At 39.5% G+C, this 17,500-nt stretch overlaps 2 protein-coding genes across 3 annotated transcripts in view; both read right to left on the reverse strand.

Moving 5' to 3' along the window:
• The window catches only part of LOC138010608 (cytochrome P450 27C1-like), an 8,219-nt gene extending 2,096 nt beyond the window's left edge, over nt 1–6,123 (reverse strand). The window contains exons 1-6 of the mRNA XM_068857582.1: nt 5,930–6,123; nt 5,320–5,604; nt 4,415–4,512; nt 3,137–3,303; nt 2,606–2,684; nt 834–893 (exon numbers count right to left, since the gene is read on the reverse strand). Coding sequence (XP_068713683.1) covers nt 834–893; nt 2,606–2,684; nt 3,137–3,303; nt 4,415–4,512; nt 5,320–5,604; nt 5,930–6,083 — 843 coding nt within the window. The 5' untranslated portion in view covers nt 6,084–6,123. The remainder of the gene's footprint in view (nt 1–833; nt 894–2,605; nt 2,685–3,136; nt 3,304–4,414; nt 4,513–5,319; nt 5,605–5,929) is intronic.
• A 6,955-nt stretch (nt 6,124–13,078) lies between these two features.
• The window catches only part of LOC138011720 (pancreatic secretory granule membrane major glycoprotein GP2-like), an 8,340-nt gene continuing 3,918 nt past the window's right edge, over nt 13,079–17,500 (reverse strand). Inside the window, exons 1-3 of one of the 2 annotated variants that reach the window (XM_068858851.1) lie at nt 17,183–17,500; nt 14,905–15,022; nt 13,079–14,108 (exon numbers count right to left, since the gene is read on the reverse strand). The exon at nt 17,183–17,500 is cut by the window's right edge and continues 243 nt beyond it. In XM_068858851.1, the coding sequence (XP_068714952.1) occupies nt 13,741–14,108; nt 14,905–15,022; nt 17,183–17,500 (804 nt within the window). In that variant the 3' untranslated portion in view covers nt 13,079–13,740. The remainder of the gene's footprint in view (nt 14,109–14,904; nt 15,023–17,182) is intronic. The other variant, XM_068858852.1, reaches the window with a different exon arrangement.

The following is a 17,500-nucleotide window of genomic DNA, read 5'->3' on the forward strand; positions in this document are numbered from 1 at the left end:
TAGGGAGTTTGAGATATACGACGGTGACCAGAGATCGACAAAAACATCACCTCAAAATGTAACTTTGCACTATCGTAAGTTCTTTTTTTGCGATTATCTCAGTACCTTCGCCTCCTACAATGTTAGCAGAGTGTCCTAAAATAAACTGATACGAGCCGTTTCGGAGTAAAAACAGAGAATGAACGATTCCCATCTGTACAAGCGCGTTGTCGTCAAAACCTCAAATTTGGTGATTTAAGGGGAATCCCCTCTCCGACTAATGAATAATTTAAAACCCAACATTATAATGATTGCGACGGGTCACGTGGCTCCCAAAATCAGGGAGCTTTTCCAAATGCGTGCTAGGGAAGGGGTGACAGTGTAGGCCACATCATCATTCGGCACGCACTCGATTTTGTGGCCACACGACTATGGAACGTTTTCACGGCAAGGTGTTTTATGTACTACTCGTGGAATTTGACGTGAAAGGCAAAAAGTTGTCTAATCGATCGCACGGGACAGAAAATAAACTCGCGTCATTCGAATTTCACTTATGCCCGTGTGAAGGTCCGGAAAATCAAACTTACTTGCAACTGAAAAAGTTCAAGTAAGCAGCCGAATTGAGGCTTTGTTGTACAAGAAAGCAAGTGAATCGTTTATCCATGGGGAACGAACATGTTCTGCGATCGATCAGTCGGTGTCACGTTTATTTCAAATCAGAAAGAAAAAAAACATTGAACACGTGCAGGTATTTTATTTTGTTCTTTGATTTTCGTTTTTGTTTCAAAGGACAGTTTCGACTTATTTATATTTCAACAACTTCGCGTAATATTGTCGCTGTCAAGTTTACTCACTATTATTTTGCAAATAGCTGGTTGCTGTGTACACCACAAATCGTGAAGTATAGTTAGCGCCTGTAAAATAAAAGAGACATTTTATCAAGCAAACGTAGTATGTGGTGTTTTGTTTTATGATAGTGTATGTTCTGTAGAAGCAACTTGAGCTACTAACAAAATCTTTTCCTTTTTTTTTTGGTGAGCTTTAAATCGCCGCTCGTCAAATGTTAGTTTTTGAGGAGAGGGGAAACCGGAGTACCCGGAGAAAACCTATCGATGCAGAGTAGAGAACCAACAAACTCAACCCACATATGACGCCGGATCTGAAAATCGAACCCGGGCCAAATTGGCGGGAGGCGAGTGCTCTCACCACTGCGCCATCCCTGCACCCCGACTGGTGCCAAATGATTCCTTCCGTCCTTCCAATTTTCCACGCGTTGTTTGTCGTGTTGTGTATTAAAAATGGAAGACAGCAGCGGGAGGCGATATTTTGTCGTACTTCAAGAAGAGATCGAGAGGGCAAAAAATTGTCCTCCTACTTGGCCATGTGTAGCTACGTGTTAATAAATATTTGTGACTGATGTTGTTGCCCAGATTGCTGGACATGCTGGTTGTTTACCATTTACAAACAGAAACCGGTTGGTACTAGGTTTGTTGAAATGGTAAGCAAAAACTCCCGAATGGGAAATTTAGTTGGGATCGGCGTGTACCATTCACAAAATTCGTTCGAATTTACCGAGAGATTCTACAGGGAGGCAAAATGGTGGTAAACACGTTTTCCGTTTGGGGATTTTGGAGTACCTTTCAAAAAATCCCGTTTTCTCGGGAACTTTTCCGTTTGGGAAGACCAAAATAGGCTTACCATTTACATTCCAACCGAAATTTCCGGATTTTTGTGGTAAATGGTAAACAACCGCTATTTCCGAACTCCTGGATTTCAAAACTTTCTAGGGGAGCGTGCTCTCAGACCCCCTAGGGAAAAGGGGCCTTTCGGACCTTTTCTTGTCACAGCCACCTACTTCTCAAGACCAGCCGTTTACTAAAAAACTTATTGAAACCCCTGAGGAGTATGAAGGTTAGGTGGCACACCATCATCACGCAGCTGGTTAAACAAGCGCTTACTTGCTCGAAATAGCTTTACTCTGGAACTGCTCGTATGTATAAATTCAAATTCGCCTACATTGTGCGAAGTGAACGTGACAAAATAACCGCGAAAGACTTGAGATTTTGCAATGTTACATTTTGAAGAGATGTTTTCGTCTCCGTTGCCGTAATAGAACTTAAAGTCCCTTATGAGCTGACACAAGAGAGCAGAGCGCCGGAGAAAATCTAAGCCCAGCATATAAGGACAAATGCAAGAACAGAATGATCAGACGTCGCATCGATCGAAAGACCTATAACATCTAAGGATGAAAAGGCGCGAAAAAACAGCAGTTCACAGAGTAATGTCTCGAAAAAGACTAAACGCGAAGACGCTAAGTCAATTACAATGCGCATAAAAAGAGCGTGATTAGTGAAATAATGTTCTTTTTTTAGCTAAATTTACCCTTTTCCAAGCGGATTTTAAGAGCCTGGATTTCAAGTTCCACTGGGTAGTTCGTTCAGTTGAATTATTTATCCCATAAAGGGAAGGAAATACAAATCATGGACACCAAGTGCAAGGAATTGAGTACGACCAGCTAATTGCTGTCTCTGCCAGATTGATTAGCAAAAACCTCAATGAGGCCCTTATATTCGTCTCGCATATCTAGTACGCGTACGCGTGTTAAGTGATATACACTTCGACTTGCCTTTGCCGGAACTCTGTACCCAGATAGAACTACATCTTGTTCCAGAATACGTCCATTGGTAGTCAAAACATTGGATAGCCTTCCAAGAAAACAAAATGCATTGTGTTAATAGTGCCCGGGGGGTTAACATTTTGGAGTTTAAAGGCGTCCGCAAACAAGGAAAGATAGGTGCCGAAACATTGTTGTGGAAGCAAATGTTTCCCAGTTTGCGAACATCTGATACGAGAGCAAAATTTGCTTCCCGAGAAGCAAAAATGTTTTTGAATTTGTTCCGCTGAATTTGTTCAGTTGAATTTTGCTTCCTCAGCAAATGTTTCCTCATTTGCGCGTCATTTAAAGGGATCACTTTAAGTCGAATGTTTGCAGTCTAAGTTTGGCCGCGATTTACAATAATCGTTGATCGCCATAACCTTCAAGAAGAAAACATTTCCACCCCTGCCCATTTAGACACCTTTCGACAATAAACAAAACTAACTAAAAAGACCATGAATTCTGTTAAAAAAAACCTCACTAAAAGTCAAATTCCAATACCTCATTGATTCCTTAAGACAAGCTTTAAGATAGGACATCTTGCCAATATTAACTGCCGTGATGTTTCCATCCTTTCCAACGACCTCCAAAACCTCCTGGTAAAGCTTGTCTTGTACCTCGGGATGCCTTGCCAAATGATAAAGCATCCACAACAGAGTGGTCGCAGTCTGTTTGAGAAGAATAAATAGGTGTTATTGCCGGGACTAGCGTAAGGTCTGTACTGGGATATATTGGGCGAGTTCCTTTTTTTGCAAGTTTATGGACATTTCAGCATGGTTTCTTATTTTGAATTTTTCGACGAAAGCACTTTGTTCGTCTTGAAGGTGGCTAGTTTGCAACTTTCCAAACTAGTGTTCTCATCTTCGAACCTCATTAGCTTTCACCTCTGCTTCGAATTTCCTCAGATCCTCTGCTTCGAGTATTTACAGAGGAAATATTCAACGACTACAGTTTGCTAGTTTGCACATGCACACTAGAGATCTTATTTTCGATCACCGTGGGCTTTAACCTCTCCAATTCATTGAGCTGATTCGTTGCAAAGTCTTTTTTAAGCTGACACCATAGACAGAATTTGTGAAAAAAGGTTACCATTCGCGGACGTCAAACTCATGCCTTCTAAAGGAAATTCTATACAGATAATTTATTTATTAATGATGACTTGTGATATCCGGAAAAAATTCGAGTTCTCCAAAGAAGAGTCGAGCCTATAAGGGGATTTTTGCTGACCGTCTTTCAAAGTGAAGAAAAAAGTGAGTTTTCAAGAAAAAGCTTTCTGAAACAACACGATATACTAGGGAAAATTTAGGAGAATTAATAAAGTGGAAAAGTTTGTTGTGGTGATTTTCCACCCATTAATTTACCACTTTTCGGTCGTTAATATTTCGCTGATTATAAAAAAAGACAAAAGCTTTATAGTTAGGAAGGTTGTGTTAAATTTTGACTTCAAATGACAACCGGGATCTCCAAAAAAAACATGAGAGTTGTCAGGTAAAAATGTTCTCACCGGTTTCAAAGTCGCTCGACCAACATTTCAGTTCCAAAATGTCGAAGACAACATCTAATGGAACGTTCAAACGGACAGAACAAAAAAGCACCGAAGGGCGGAGCTCCTGTTTTCAAACAGCCACAAGGAATGACCTCTTTTCTCCTCGCTCGTTATAGGGGAGGAGAAGATGAGAGGCCCAGGGAACGAGGTTTCCTAACGAAATTCTAGAACACGTGGCCTCCCTAAAAGCTCACAAAACTCTGCTAACACAGCTGCAAAAGAATTGTACTTACTGTGTCGACACCAGCCGCAATAACATCAATTGCCAAACCACTGGCTTCTTGCAGGCTTAGTTTTTCCTTAGTGAGCAAATATGTCAACAGGAGAACCACTATGAAGGATTCAAACAAATGAATGTTGATTTAGAACAGGGGAAAGTATAGTAATTTGTTGATTGGTTAGTATTATTGGCAGTAATCTGGAGCCAACAAGTGAACACATTACGTTCACACGCCTTTCCACATATTCAACACTGGCTGCATATGTCTGTGCTTTAGTCCACAATGCCACCCCTGGGAACATCATGGAGTTTTTAATAAAACAATCATTATACTCAGGCTTGCTGGATATACACTGTAAAATGATTATAACCAACTCGGCTCATTATCTATAATTTCACATACAGCACGCCCTTGTAGAATAATTGTTAATTAGTATAAATACACAAGTGATTATTGAAAATCGCACGCTCTTATTGGCTCGCTATCTCGGATTATCAGCCGATAATCACCTTCACGGACAAAATGGCTGCCAGTAGTCGTTTTGCCACTGTAAGTAAAGATCATTTCATGTTGAAATGTTTTTTTTTTTCTCTTTTTTGAAATAATGAATACTAAAACAATTATTCGTCTCAGGCTCAGTGATTATCGGTAAATATTCACAGAGACGAAGTCGAGGTGAATATTCACCGATAATCACTTCACCTTCGGTGAACAATTGTTAAATATTGCTTGAGTGGCTTATAACTCTTACTAGAGACCTATACAACTTTAAACACCCCTAGTAATGCAACCAATCCCAAAATCCCACTGTTCACACTTTATCAATCAGAGATGATGAGAGGTTACCCATCATGTCACAACAGCAGCCCCCTTTGCTTCCCCACAACACCCCCACCAAATGAAAATTAAAGTCTTACCTTCGTCAGATGGCTCTATACCCTCCTCAGTCATTTCTTTGAGTTCTTCCATTTTGTTCTTGATAAAATACTCCCCAATTTCTACGATTTCATCACAAGCTTTGAAGAATTTCTTTAGTGCTGGAGTATCGATGTAACGTCGTAAAAATGTACTCACACTGCTCATCGAAATCTTCTGAGATTGAACTATAAAGGAGTCAACTGCTTCGATGAACTTCGTGGCCTTCTCTGGTGGTGAATCTTGGTACAACCCCAGACGTGTATTGAATGCTACCGTTCCTACACCTAGAGACAATTAGAGCTTACCATATTTTATCACATAATTTCTCCAAGAAAACATTCGAAATTACCAGTGGTCAGACAACAATGCAGCATTTTCCACTGCAACACACCCATTACCTGATTTTTTCTTAAGAAATGGGCTGAAATTTTAAGAAGGGAGCTAGAAGAAAAAAAGGCACAGTTTTTTTGGCTTTTTTTTTTTAACCCATTGACTCCTGGGGGTTCCCAGGCATCAAAGGGTTAGAGACGAAAGGATTTAAAGCATTTAAAATGAAAGGAAGTGTGTTCACATGACAACACCAATTTTTCTGGCCGCCTGACAACTTACTTTCCATTGAGAATTTCTTCAATTCATCGTGCAAGTTGGGAATGTGATGATTTGGCCCACAAGCTTCCTTCAGCTTTGTAAATCTTGCAATGGCTTCTTCGGTAACAGCACTAAAATTGTCGATGTTTTCTTCCACAGTTTTAAGACGCATCATTTTGGGAGCAATGCACTTTCTTGCTCTTTGCCATTCTTTCCCCTGTCTATTGTACATGTATAATTAATCATTTACAAGGAACACAACTTACAGTTAGTGGTAATAATATATTTAAAGGGATTAGCAGTCCTTACAAAGAGAACTGATGGTCCGAGAGTTTTCATTTGACTACTTGGAGTCTGTCTAACGCCAGAAGATTTTACTCATTTATAATAAAGGGCAGTTCAGAAGTTGATGGGTTGATAGCCACATTTAATAGCTCCCTTGAACCACTCATTTACAGTTATTGAACATATTATTCAGAAAGTTTGTGAAGATCATAAGTATTCCTGAATCATACCATCCTTCCCTTGACATTAGCAATGATATATTACCTGGTCATCTAATGACTCAGAGACAAAACCACGTGAAAAATTCAGGTGGCTCCAAAGGGATTGGAACCCATGACCTCTGCGACGCCAGTGCAATACTGACAACCAACCGAGCTTTGAAGTCACTCTGTTGGGAGCAGGTCAATTTGCTGGGCTTGTTTCTTCCTGTCAAGGACTTGATGAATGAAATGAATGTACATATTTTTAAGAGCCAGTTATCTGGACAAGTTAACCCATTCACACTTATGCGCCCTCACCCCCCCTCCCCCTCCCCCTCCCCCTCCCCCATTGATGAGTAAAATCGTGTGGCGTTAGACAGAGTAAAATCTATCAAGTGTCAATCTCAGGGGTCAATCATAGGGACACAGCTTTTGAATGAGTTTAACCAATTCACACCTCAAAGGCCCTTCTAAGGACACCCTCCATTGACAAGAAAAATCGTCTGGCATTAGACAGAGTAAAATCTATTGCTGGTTTTCACTGTCACACCATCATCAAAACCATTAAACAAATAAAGTCAAGAATCAAAGAGATAAAAGAAGATGAATATTCAAACAGTTTCGCAAAGGTTCAGGTCATTGCAAATTTTGTTTCGTGTGGGAGATATTTGAAGAAATGTTTTACTCAAATTGATTACGATTTGTAAGGAGATGCCATGTTTGTGTTCCTCTCAAGGGCACAAATATGTCATCAAGTTTTGCTATAAAAAGCCAGTAGTCATCTTCTGTGAGCTCATAAACATTACCATCAGTAATTATTCTCATACAAGGACTGCTCAGATTGCAAAATTTCAGAGGATAAATCACTTTTTTGACCTATGTGACATATCAATCTCAGCTGCCATTTTAATATCACATCATGCAAAAGCTTAGAAATTCAACCTTGCTTTATCACAAGAGGAAAAACGTTATCAAACTGATGATTTGTGAAAAGATAAATATTCAGTTGTTCAGTATTTAAACTAACTAAACAAATATATCAAAAGGATTGAAAATCCTTATTTTTTAATTTAATCCTCCCACCCACACGGAGCACACACGGTAGTTATATCCCTCTCCCCAGTTCGCGCTCGCTTTTAAAAACAAAGATGGCGAACCCGATCAAACGGAAAAATAGGGGACTGTAAAAAGTCTAAATTTGCTCATGATAACTTTGAGATAAGCTGGTTCTGATTTTTTTCTTATCCTGTAAGAGGTGAACCAATGAATGACAAAGAAAATTTGAGATCTTCATTATATTTGGTTCACCACTTATATAACTTACACAGAAATTAAGTGACCAGCTCCCATTTGGCAAAGTCATGGGTTCCACCGTAGCCTCGTTAAAGCTTTTTCTCAACTCCTTAAGTTGCTGTTTAACTACGATGATTTTCAACTCTCATATATTTCATTTTCTGCAGGTCTGAATATTTTATATGTTCTATGTCATTCGTTCGTTCGTTCGTTCATTCATTCATTCATTCATTCATTCATTCATTCATTTTGTAGGTCCTCAAAGAGTGCTTGCTATCATCAATTTGTCCGTAGAAGAAAATACTCGTTCATATTATCCCTTATTTATAGACAGTTGGTATTTTTTACCGGTCACAGGTCATTGTTTTACCTAAGGTTAGCTTTTATGAATGTTTAGGATACTTTCTGTCTTGGTAAAACAATGACCTGTGACCTGTAAAAATACCAGCCGATTTATAGACAGTTTTTTTATTCAAGGGCCAGCTGAAAAAAGTACAAGTACCGAATCTTTGGAGATCTGACCAGCAAAACCTCAATAAGCTTCTTATATCTGTCTCCCATAGCTAGTACGCGTTAAATGATTTACACTTCGACTTGCCTTTGCTGGAACTCAGTATCCAGATAAAACTTAATCTTGTTCCAGACTACGTGCATTGGCTGCCGCAACATTGGTCAGCCTTCCAAGAAAACAAAATACACTGTGTTAAGAGTGCAGTGGAGGTTTACATTTGGGAGCTAAAAGGCGTCCGCACAGGTGCCGAAACATTGTTTCGGAAGCAAATGTTTCCTCGTTTGCGATGCGAGGGCAAAATTTGCTTCCTCAGCAAATGTTTCCTCTTTAGCGCCCCAAGGAAACATTTAGAGCAGGTTCGATTGGCCGTAGAAATGCTTCGTTTTTGCGGAGATTCACATTAATATTGTCAAACCTGCTAAACTGCTATTTTAAACATAGCTTTATTATCTTTGATGCTTCAAAACGCCACACACAGTGTTTTAATTAAATCATCACTCCACGTATTTTTATCCTGGAATACGGTCAATAGAAGGCACCCTTCGGGAAACAATAGGGAATTTAAGATCTACGACGGCGACGGTCGACGCAAACATCACCTCAAAATATAACTTGGCTCTATCGTAAGTCTCGTCTATTATTCAGTCTCGTTCACGTCCTACAATATGGGCGAAGTATCCTAAAAATAAATTGGTGCGAGCGGTTTCAGAGTGAAAACGGAGAATGAAAAATTCTGTTTCATGCTCATGTTGTAGTCAAAACCTCAAATTTGGTGATTTCACGTCGTCGTTATGCACAGGACCGCAAACTTACTTGCTAAAATTCGTGCTGCACGTGCAGCACGATTATTTATGCTCTTTCAACCAATGATGTTACTGTTTTGTGGGAATGTCGTAGTCGTAGCCGTTTTAATTTGTAAATTCTTTAATAGGGAATTTAAGAAACGGCGACGGCGACGGCTACGACATCGCCACAAAACAGTAATATCATTGGTTAAAAGAGCATAAATAATCGTGCTGCACGTGCAGCACGGATTTTAGCAAGTATATTAGCGGTCCTCTGCATAACGACGACGTGAAATCACCAAATTTCAGGTTTTAACGACAAGGTAAGCATGCAACAGAGAATCCTTCATTCTCTATTTTAACTCTGAAACCGCTCGTACCAATTTATTTTTGGGATACTTCCCCACATTGTAGGACGTGAACGAGACTGTATAATTGTGAAAGACTTATGATGGAGCTAAGTTATCTTTGAGGTGACGTTTTCGTCCACCTTCGCCGTCGTAGATCTTAAATTCCCTAATGTTTCCGCAACAACGGTTACGGTCGCATTAGGGAGTTAAACACTAGTGTTAGATCAAGTTCTGTTGTTCAGTGCTCCGCCCCTTGGGATTCAAAGCACCAAAGAGTTGACACTAGAGTAGCTTCAACACTAGTGATACACTGTGTTTCTCTCAAGTGTGACCGCGCCGCAACCAGTGTTTCCTCGTTTGTGGGCGCCTTAAGGACGTTCGCGCCAATTGCTACTGCGCATCCTTACAGCGCACGCAAATTCACATGCCATGTCATGCATCGAGCGCTCGCGCTAAGTACTAAAATAAACAATGATAGGGCAGATGGTTATTGCTATAGCTTTGCTTGGATTTAACGATCTTGGATGTTCGGTGACCCCTACTTTTCTTTCCAATTCTTTCCTATTTACAATTGTCTCCACATTGTCCGAAAATGAACAAAAAATCAATGTGGGAAGTTAAAAACATTTCAAGATTTCTGTCCTCGGGACATGGAATCCTGCCATCTTGCGGCTGCAAGGCTCATGAAACTATGGTCGCTAAATGCGAACTTGTTCTTTAAGGAAGCTCAACAGTTAACTAAATTCACTTGATGGGTCCACTTAAACAAAGTTTGGTAGAAAACATTTCAAACAGCCGCAAATGCGACCTTCAAACTACAGCTGAACACTTTGAGTTTTCTCGTGGTATACCATGTTTTTCTCTGACCCAAGAATTATTGTCACTTGGTCATAAACTATTTTTTTTGTTCAAAGCCATTTTATTTCTTATCGTTGAACCTCATTTTTTTGTCGACGATCGGGCCTTACATTACTTTAAACAGCTGAAAAATTCTCCGGACGGCTGGAAACTAAGTGGTACGAATTCTGTGCAGGTGACAGCTCATTTACTCGATCAGCGTAATAAATGCATTAAATTGTTACAATAGCACTGTACTTTTCTCGGTGTTCAAGTGGCTTTTTATAGATTAGCCCAATGGCCTTTTCTTTTTCATTCTTTGGCCAATAAATCTCTGATAAATTCTGATAAATTAATCAATAACAAGTAGCATTACCCTTGCGTGTACAATAAAATTACAACAACACAATTTATGTGATAAAAGCAGTGGGGTCTGTATGAATGCAAGGTCACCAGCAGCCTCGCAGCCATTAATGGGTTAGGTCACTAAGCAAACATCTGTAAAATGGCCTATTGAAAACTTCCTTTTTTTTCCAACAATACAGCACAGGGCTGTCAAACCCCAAAGTGTTCAAATATTGAGAAATGATAGGGCCATTAATGGGTTAGGTCACTAAGCAAACATCTGTGAAATGGCCTATTGAAAGTTTCCTTTTTTTTCCAACAATACAGCACAGGGCTGTCAAACCCCAAAGTGTTCAAATATTGAGAAATGATAGGGATGGGATAATAGATAATGTCATAACGCCTGTGACATCATTTCTGATGATATCCTATTTACGTACTTTACGCAACAAAAACTTGCTGACTCCGTGTGACTTATGATATTTCAGTCAGGAGTCTCCACAATTTTTTCATTTGTCTTGGAAACCAAAAGCTCAAAGTACTAAAAACTCTCTCCGACGCGAAGTAAAATTAATCGACATCTTCAATTTTCGTGATTAAACACAAGTACACAAATGCCAAAAAGTGAAAAAAAAAAAAAAAAAAACGCACGAGAAATATGTCATTGGCATTGCAACATATAATTTGATTGTATATTTTGGACCAATCACATTACTGCTTAAATTTTGTTACTATCAATGTTAAAATAAGTCAAACAACTCAAAGTATTTGAAATTTTTTAGTTGTGAAAGTTGATTCTCACTGGAAATGACAAACTTCGGTGATAAACCGGGAGATAAGATCTAAAATATCTGGAGTCTTCCGGATTATCTGGGAGAGTTGACAGCCCTGCAGCAACAAATGCACATTCGAAAATAGTTAATGTAAACATTAATCATTGTACCTTTGTTATGGATTAAAATTTGAATTTGGAAAAGATTTAACAATTTGACATCAAAGACAGTCAAACCAAATTTTATTGCTATTTTTGTATTTTTTCGAACAGTTCTTATTTATCAATTAAATGTGCTCCTCGGTAACTGAAGTCAAATAGGAAAGCCATTCTTTTTCTCTGTTTAAACAGAGGTGAATAGCACTTGCTACTTACCTCCAAGCTAGCCAATCAGAATTCACATTGACAATTATTCGCTGAAGGTGAGGTGAATAAAAGATGTTTTAGAATAATTTCATAGGTGATTATTTGAAAACTCCACATTTTATTTAAAACAATAATGTTAATTTCTTCGCCTGTCACCTCAACAAGCTCCAATCGAGTCCGAGATCAAGAAACTAAAATGGGTATGGATCGGTCACACGCTCCGCAAATCTGCTTCTAACGTCACCAGACAAGCCCTTGACTGGAACGGCCACAAGGGAAGCGGTAGGTTGGCCCACCAAAACAGACCTGGCGCAGAAGCGTTGACGCTGAGGTGAAGGCAGCCGGTAAGGCGTGGACCCAGCTGAAGACGATTTCCCAGAACCGCGTTCGTTGGAGGGGTGTCAGTTGCGGCCCTTTGTTCCCCAGGGAATTCAGAGGCATGAATTGAAACATTTCAATGCGTTGAGTTCTCGATCCAATAAACAAGTCAAAAACCCACGAATTTGTCACCCATGATATTAAATTGCTACTATGACCAAAAAATCATTTTCTTTATTTCCTCAGATTTTGAAAGCCTGTTCGCTTAACACCTCACTGGCAAAATTTTGAGCTTTGATTTTCATTCAAAGGCTGTTTGTTTTGAGTGTAAGGTTTGGATTTCACGGTCCGCCATTACTCACGTTCAAAACTGACCGATTGGACCTCAGGGGGTTGGATCTAGGTAAAAGTGACGTCATTTACTCACTAACTTAAAATTTCAGCGTGTAAACGCAACTTATTATATACGAAAAACACCAGTTTAAAAATCTGAAAGCCCGAAACTCCCGTGCGGCATATTAATTCATCCCCGTACACACGCATTGCATTCTCAAACCAGTGAGTCTTTGACGTCATTTTCACCTCGACCCAGCTCTCTCAAGATATTAAAGTTAGTAATGTCGGACCAATAAATAACAAAATTCTAGTTAAAATAAACAGGTGTCTTTTTAAAATCAGAACTTAAAACTTGGGTCACTTTTGGTCGTAGTAGCACGTTAAAAGGTAGTCAAATGGTATACTCGTGAAATTGGGGAATAATTTCACGAGGGTTTTGTCCAAATTCTAATAATTTCTCGAGCCTTAGGGACAAAGTGAGCATGAAAAATTCCCTAATTTCACGAGTATACCATTTGATTACACATACTTAGCCATTCAAACAATAGCGCTTCAAATAACTAGGTTTGCTTGCACGGGTGACGGGCTTAGGTTTTGACAGTAACACCAAGTTCATTTCTGTTTTAGTATGAGACGCCTTGTTACTGTAATAAATGGTAAGTGTTTGAAAAACGTGGTCTTTTAGTAGGGTTGCCTTTAAAAATATCATCAATGAAGCCAATTGACCCTGTCTTCCTGAAAAGCATCATCAAAAAATGTTTGCAGCATTTATTCATTTTTGACTCATTGGTCATATTTCTCCTCGCCTCTTCGAAGCTCGGAAAAATAACACGTAACTCGCAACAACATTAACAAACCACACTTACAACATTTATTTATTCACGAGAAAATTACAGTCTTGAATCGACCGTATTCTATTTGAATTAAGGCAATCAAATTAAAGCCGTAAACAACTACAAAAACCTCGAATAAGCTTTCACGTGGTTGTAGTTTACAAAACGGCAGCTACTCCCATCATCAATATATACGTTACGATTATACGAATTGTTCCTTTTCGCTTAATTATTGCTTTCTTCTACCTTGGTCTTTTTCTGTAAAGGGGAGTGGTTTTTTTAGAACTACTTGGCGATATATGCTGAAAGGATAATGATCTGTTTTAAAAACATTTTAGGTGCTTCGAATCCTACAGGGTGTTGACTAAAAAAACTAATTTTTATATTGGCTTTTAACTATTTCTACCGAGATCAGATCGATGTTAGATTTACACAAGCTTTTAACTGATAGAATGGTCTTAGGGCAGAATCAACTCGAAGGAAATTTTTCCAACTAAAAAGAAAACTAAAATGTTTTGAAGGTCACCTATCAATATTTCATATCTAGTGCGCGTGAATAATCTAGGCATTCTTACTCCGGATTATTTCTAAAATTTCCGGTCTATGATGTCGTGCAGTATACATGGCCACTGGAACGAGTAGCCCTAAGCTCGTATACGTAGTAATCGCCACAATTACGCACACGGATTGCACGGCGATAGTTGCAGCAATTATTCCGTATATGGAAGCAGGCAGTTCGTTGAACGATTCCATCTGCAAGGGATGGATGACCACCTTTCAGCCAACCAGGGGTTCTGCCACCAAAGTGGTAATACGAAATGCATCTGTCAACCATTCTGGTGTATCCATTGCCCTGGAAACGGTACCAGCTTTTGATAAGGTTATGGTCCGAGTAACTGAACCCTGCGTCATTCATGTGGTGACGCTTGGTTCCATTCAGAACGGTGTAACTGGCGCATTCCGGAGGAGCTGTAACGTAAAAAACGGGGAAAAGTGGTCAAGAAGAGAAAAAGTAAAAATCAAGCGGTTTTTCGAGTGGGCAGAACGGTGTAAGCTCACGGTGGCAATTGTTGATGACTTATGTCTGACGGGTATTTGGTTAGCTCATGATATTGCTCCGTACTGTTCAAGCGCTGGTCTCTTTAGAGTGAGGTTATGATCTCATATTACTACTGAATTTAGTTCCCTGTAGATGTCAATGGCCTTATTCATACTAGAGGACGTCTAACACGTCCAGACGCATTAAACGTCTGGCCGTAAGTGCGACTAATATAAATACGGGACGAACTTAAGTTCGATGGCTAGAAATCAAATTCATATTTTTTCTTCAAAAGATATTGGGATTTAATCACCAAAGAGACTGTGTGCACTTCATTGATAAGTGCGTCCCAGTTTAGTGCGTCTCGTCTTTATACTAGTCGGCTTAGACGTCTGTTAAGTGCGTCGTTTAATTCGTCTGACGTTTAATTCGTCCACCATATTTCCCGTAATTATACTAGTCGTCTAAGACGTCTTAGACGTCCTCTAGTATAAATACGGCAAATGTTACTGCCTCCTCATCTTGTTTAAATCCATGATGTCCACGCTATCTCCCCTAGCTAAATTTAATCTATGATGTCATCCCTATCTACAGTTTCAGTGGATCCCTAGCTTCCCTGTTAGTTGAATCTCTTTTCGCTAACACTGCTAAACTGCAGGGGAATTTGAAATTGACTAGAAATCCAAGTCCATCGGTAATGTAATTCAATAATGCATTTCAATGTACCGGTTTCACAGAAGCGGCCAAGATATCCCGGATGACAGGTGCACCTGTATGTTCCATCCCTGTATGAAATCGGGGAGCAAGTTCCTTTGTTGTAACAAGGCTCCTTGACACATGGGCTCTAGAAGTGGAAGCAGAAGACTTCTTTATTTTAATTTTTTTTTAAAAACTAATATCAGACCATCATGTCTTGCGCGCCTCTGACATGACAGCGAGGCTTTCAAGAATCCGGGGTTTTGCACGGGCCTATCGGGAAGAATAATAATTTTACCTTCTTCCAAGTGGCTGGTCATATTCATACTAAAACTGGAATGAGCCGCGATTAATAGCGATCGCACGATCATGCGATCATACATGTGTATACAAAGCAAAGTTCCGCGATTTGCGATGGATCGTATCCCATGATATGCGGCAGACTCGCGCACACGGCAGACACGGCCGTTACACGGCATCGTTAGTAACAAGAAATTCATAGAAGCAGTTGCGCTGTGCGAGTGGTTTTAAAACAAAACGGTGACGAATTCAAATGATAAATTTGAATTTGGAGACAGTAGGTCAAAATATGGGGAGAAAGACTTGATTCGTACGGCAGATGGGAAGACTAACTGTCTTATATGTGTACACAACAGTGTACACAAAAGTCGACAAGTACAAGAGATATAATAGAACCGCTGTCATCTGGAAGTCTTTGCCATTATGGGGCAACCAGGCTAACGCGTACGGTCTCTCCCAAGTTCTTCAGTCTCCATAAAGTGGAAACCTTAAAAGAAGTTAACATTTTGTTTTGCATCAAATCGAAAACGCTCGGCTTCGGTGTTTCAAAATTAACAAGAATGTGTTGTCTGACAAACTAAGGGAATTTTTTCTCTATATAAGTAAGCAAGAGCCAAAGTGATTTATACCTCCGGCAAAATGCGTGAAATTTCAATAGATATAAGGAAGGCGTTGTGTTGTTATTTTGACGGCGGATTTATAATTGGAAGGAAACAGATGCAAAAAGTTCAATTCAGCCTCATTTATTTGAACTAAGACCGTAAGAAATACTCAATTTGTTCCTAAGAGAAACCTCGGTACAGCAAGTGACCCTTCGCTTACAGTTCGCTTGTATTCATCAGATCAGGGAAACTGGGACACATTGTGTTTAGCCATGCGTACCACGGGAAGTGAAAATTTCTGCGCCAACTTTATTTCTAAGCTTAGTTGCCCGATTAAATGAGTCGTCCAAAAACAAACTAAAATTAAATTGTCTATGCAAAATATCGTGGCCTTCAGATTTTTCCCGCACCTCCGCAGGTGCGCGATGAATATTGGTCCAGTCTGGGTCTCCACATCGTTGTCGAGTACTTTCAAACAATATGAGGCAGAGTTCATCAGTTTGATAAAACAGTCTTCGACCTGTAATCCTATTTGGCCTAGGCATTGTTTGACCTTGTTTTGCTCCTGGGTCATGCGTAGTTTCTTATCCCGCCCTAGAATCTTTACTACTTATCGTGAATCATATGCGATCTGATGGAAAAAAAAAACCTTGTCAGGTATAAAACTACCACATCTCCCATAATACACTTTGTTTGTCCCCAGAAATTTTGCATAAGCATTGTTTTCAGTTTCTCTTGGGATGATTGCAAGTCCCAAGAGAAATTGAAAACAATGTTTATGCAAAAATTTGGAGGGCAAACAGATCTAGAGTGTATTATGGAAGATGTGAAAGTGGTGAATTAAAGCCACCCGAACATTATGGTTTAAAGCTGAAATGGAATTTTCGTTTAATCATAGAACAAATCAACCTTCCAATATAAACCGACGATCAAGCAACACCTTGAAAAACAAAGGCTAACCTTTACTGAACCAGGAAAGATAAAACTACCTCACAGAAATGATATACTGAAAACAGCTACCTCCGCAGTTCATAAAATATTCATTTTTCTTCAGAGTATGTCTCCAACAACAAAAACTCAGATCTAAATACGAAAACTGCGAAAACGACAGAAACAAAATCTTTTCCCGTTGTGAAGAAACAGTATATAAATACAGTACTCTGCTGGCTAAACCTGAGCTGCAGACCAAGGGAGTATTCAAGTCTCCGTTCGTTTGTTTTTCTTATCTTTTCCAGCTTTTTACTATCTAAAAGTTTTTTATTCACAAAAAAAAAAAACACCACTGCGGCCATTTGGGTGAAAAATGTAGCGTTTATTTCCGTAGACCAGTTTTGGAAATGAGACAAAATTTGGAAGGTGCTCTTCTACAGGTGGAGGTCATATCAAACCAAGAGTTTGCAGCTTACCTTTATCTGATAAAGATGGGAGTGTGGATCAGCGGTGAGATTCGCTGGGTTGTTGCTGCTTGTTGAGGGAAGAAGTTCGCAACGAAATTTCCCCTTGTCATCAGGACTGGCAGCCACGTTGAACGAAATGCATAACATGTTTTGAAGACAGGCGAAGCTGCAGTCCAAATAGCCGTCGACAAAAATGTCAACAAGCGGACGAGTGACGTTCAAATGGTGAAAAGCACGAAATTCAAACTCCGCTGTGTGAAATGTCGCATTAAGCCATTGAAAATGGAACAAGGAAAGCAGTGTTATAAATGTTATGGAAACTTTCAT

This window comes from Montipora foliosa, chromosome 7 (assembly GCF_036669935.1).
Source record: "Montipora foliosa isolate CH-2021 chromosome 7, ASM3666993v2, whole genome shotgun sequence".
Classification (NCBI taxonomy): Eukaryota; Metazoa; Cnidaria; class Anthozoa; order Scleractinia; family Acroporidae; genus Montipora; species Montipora foliosa.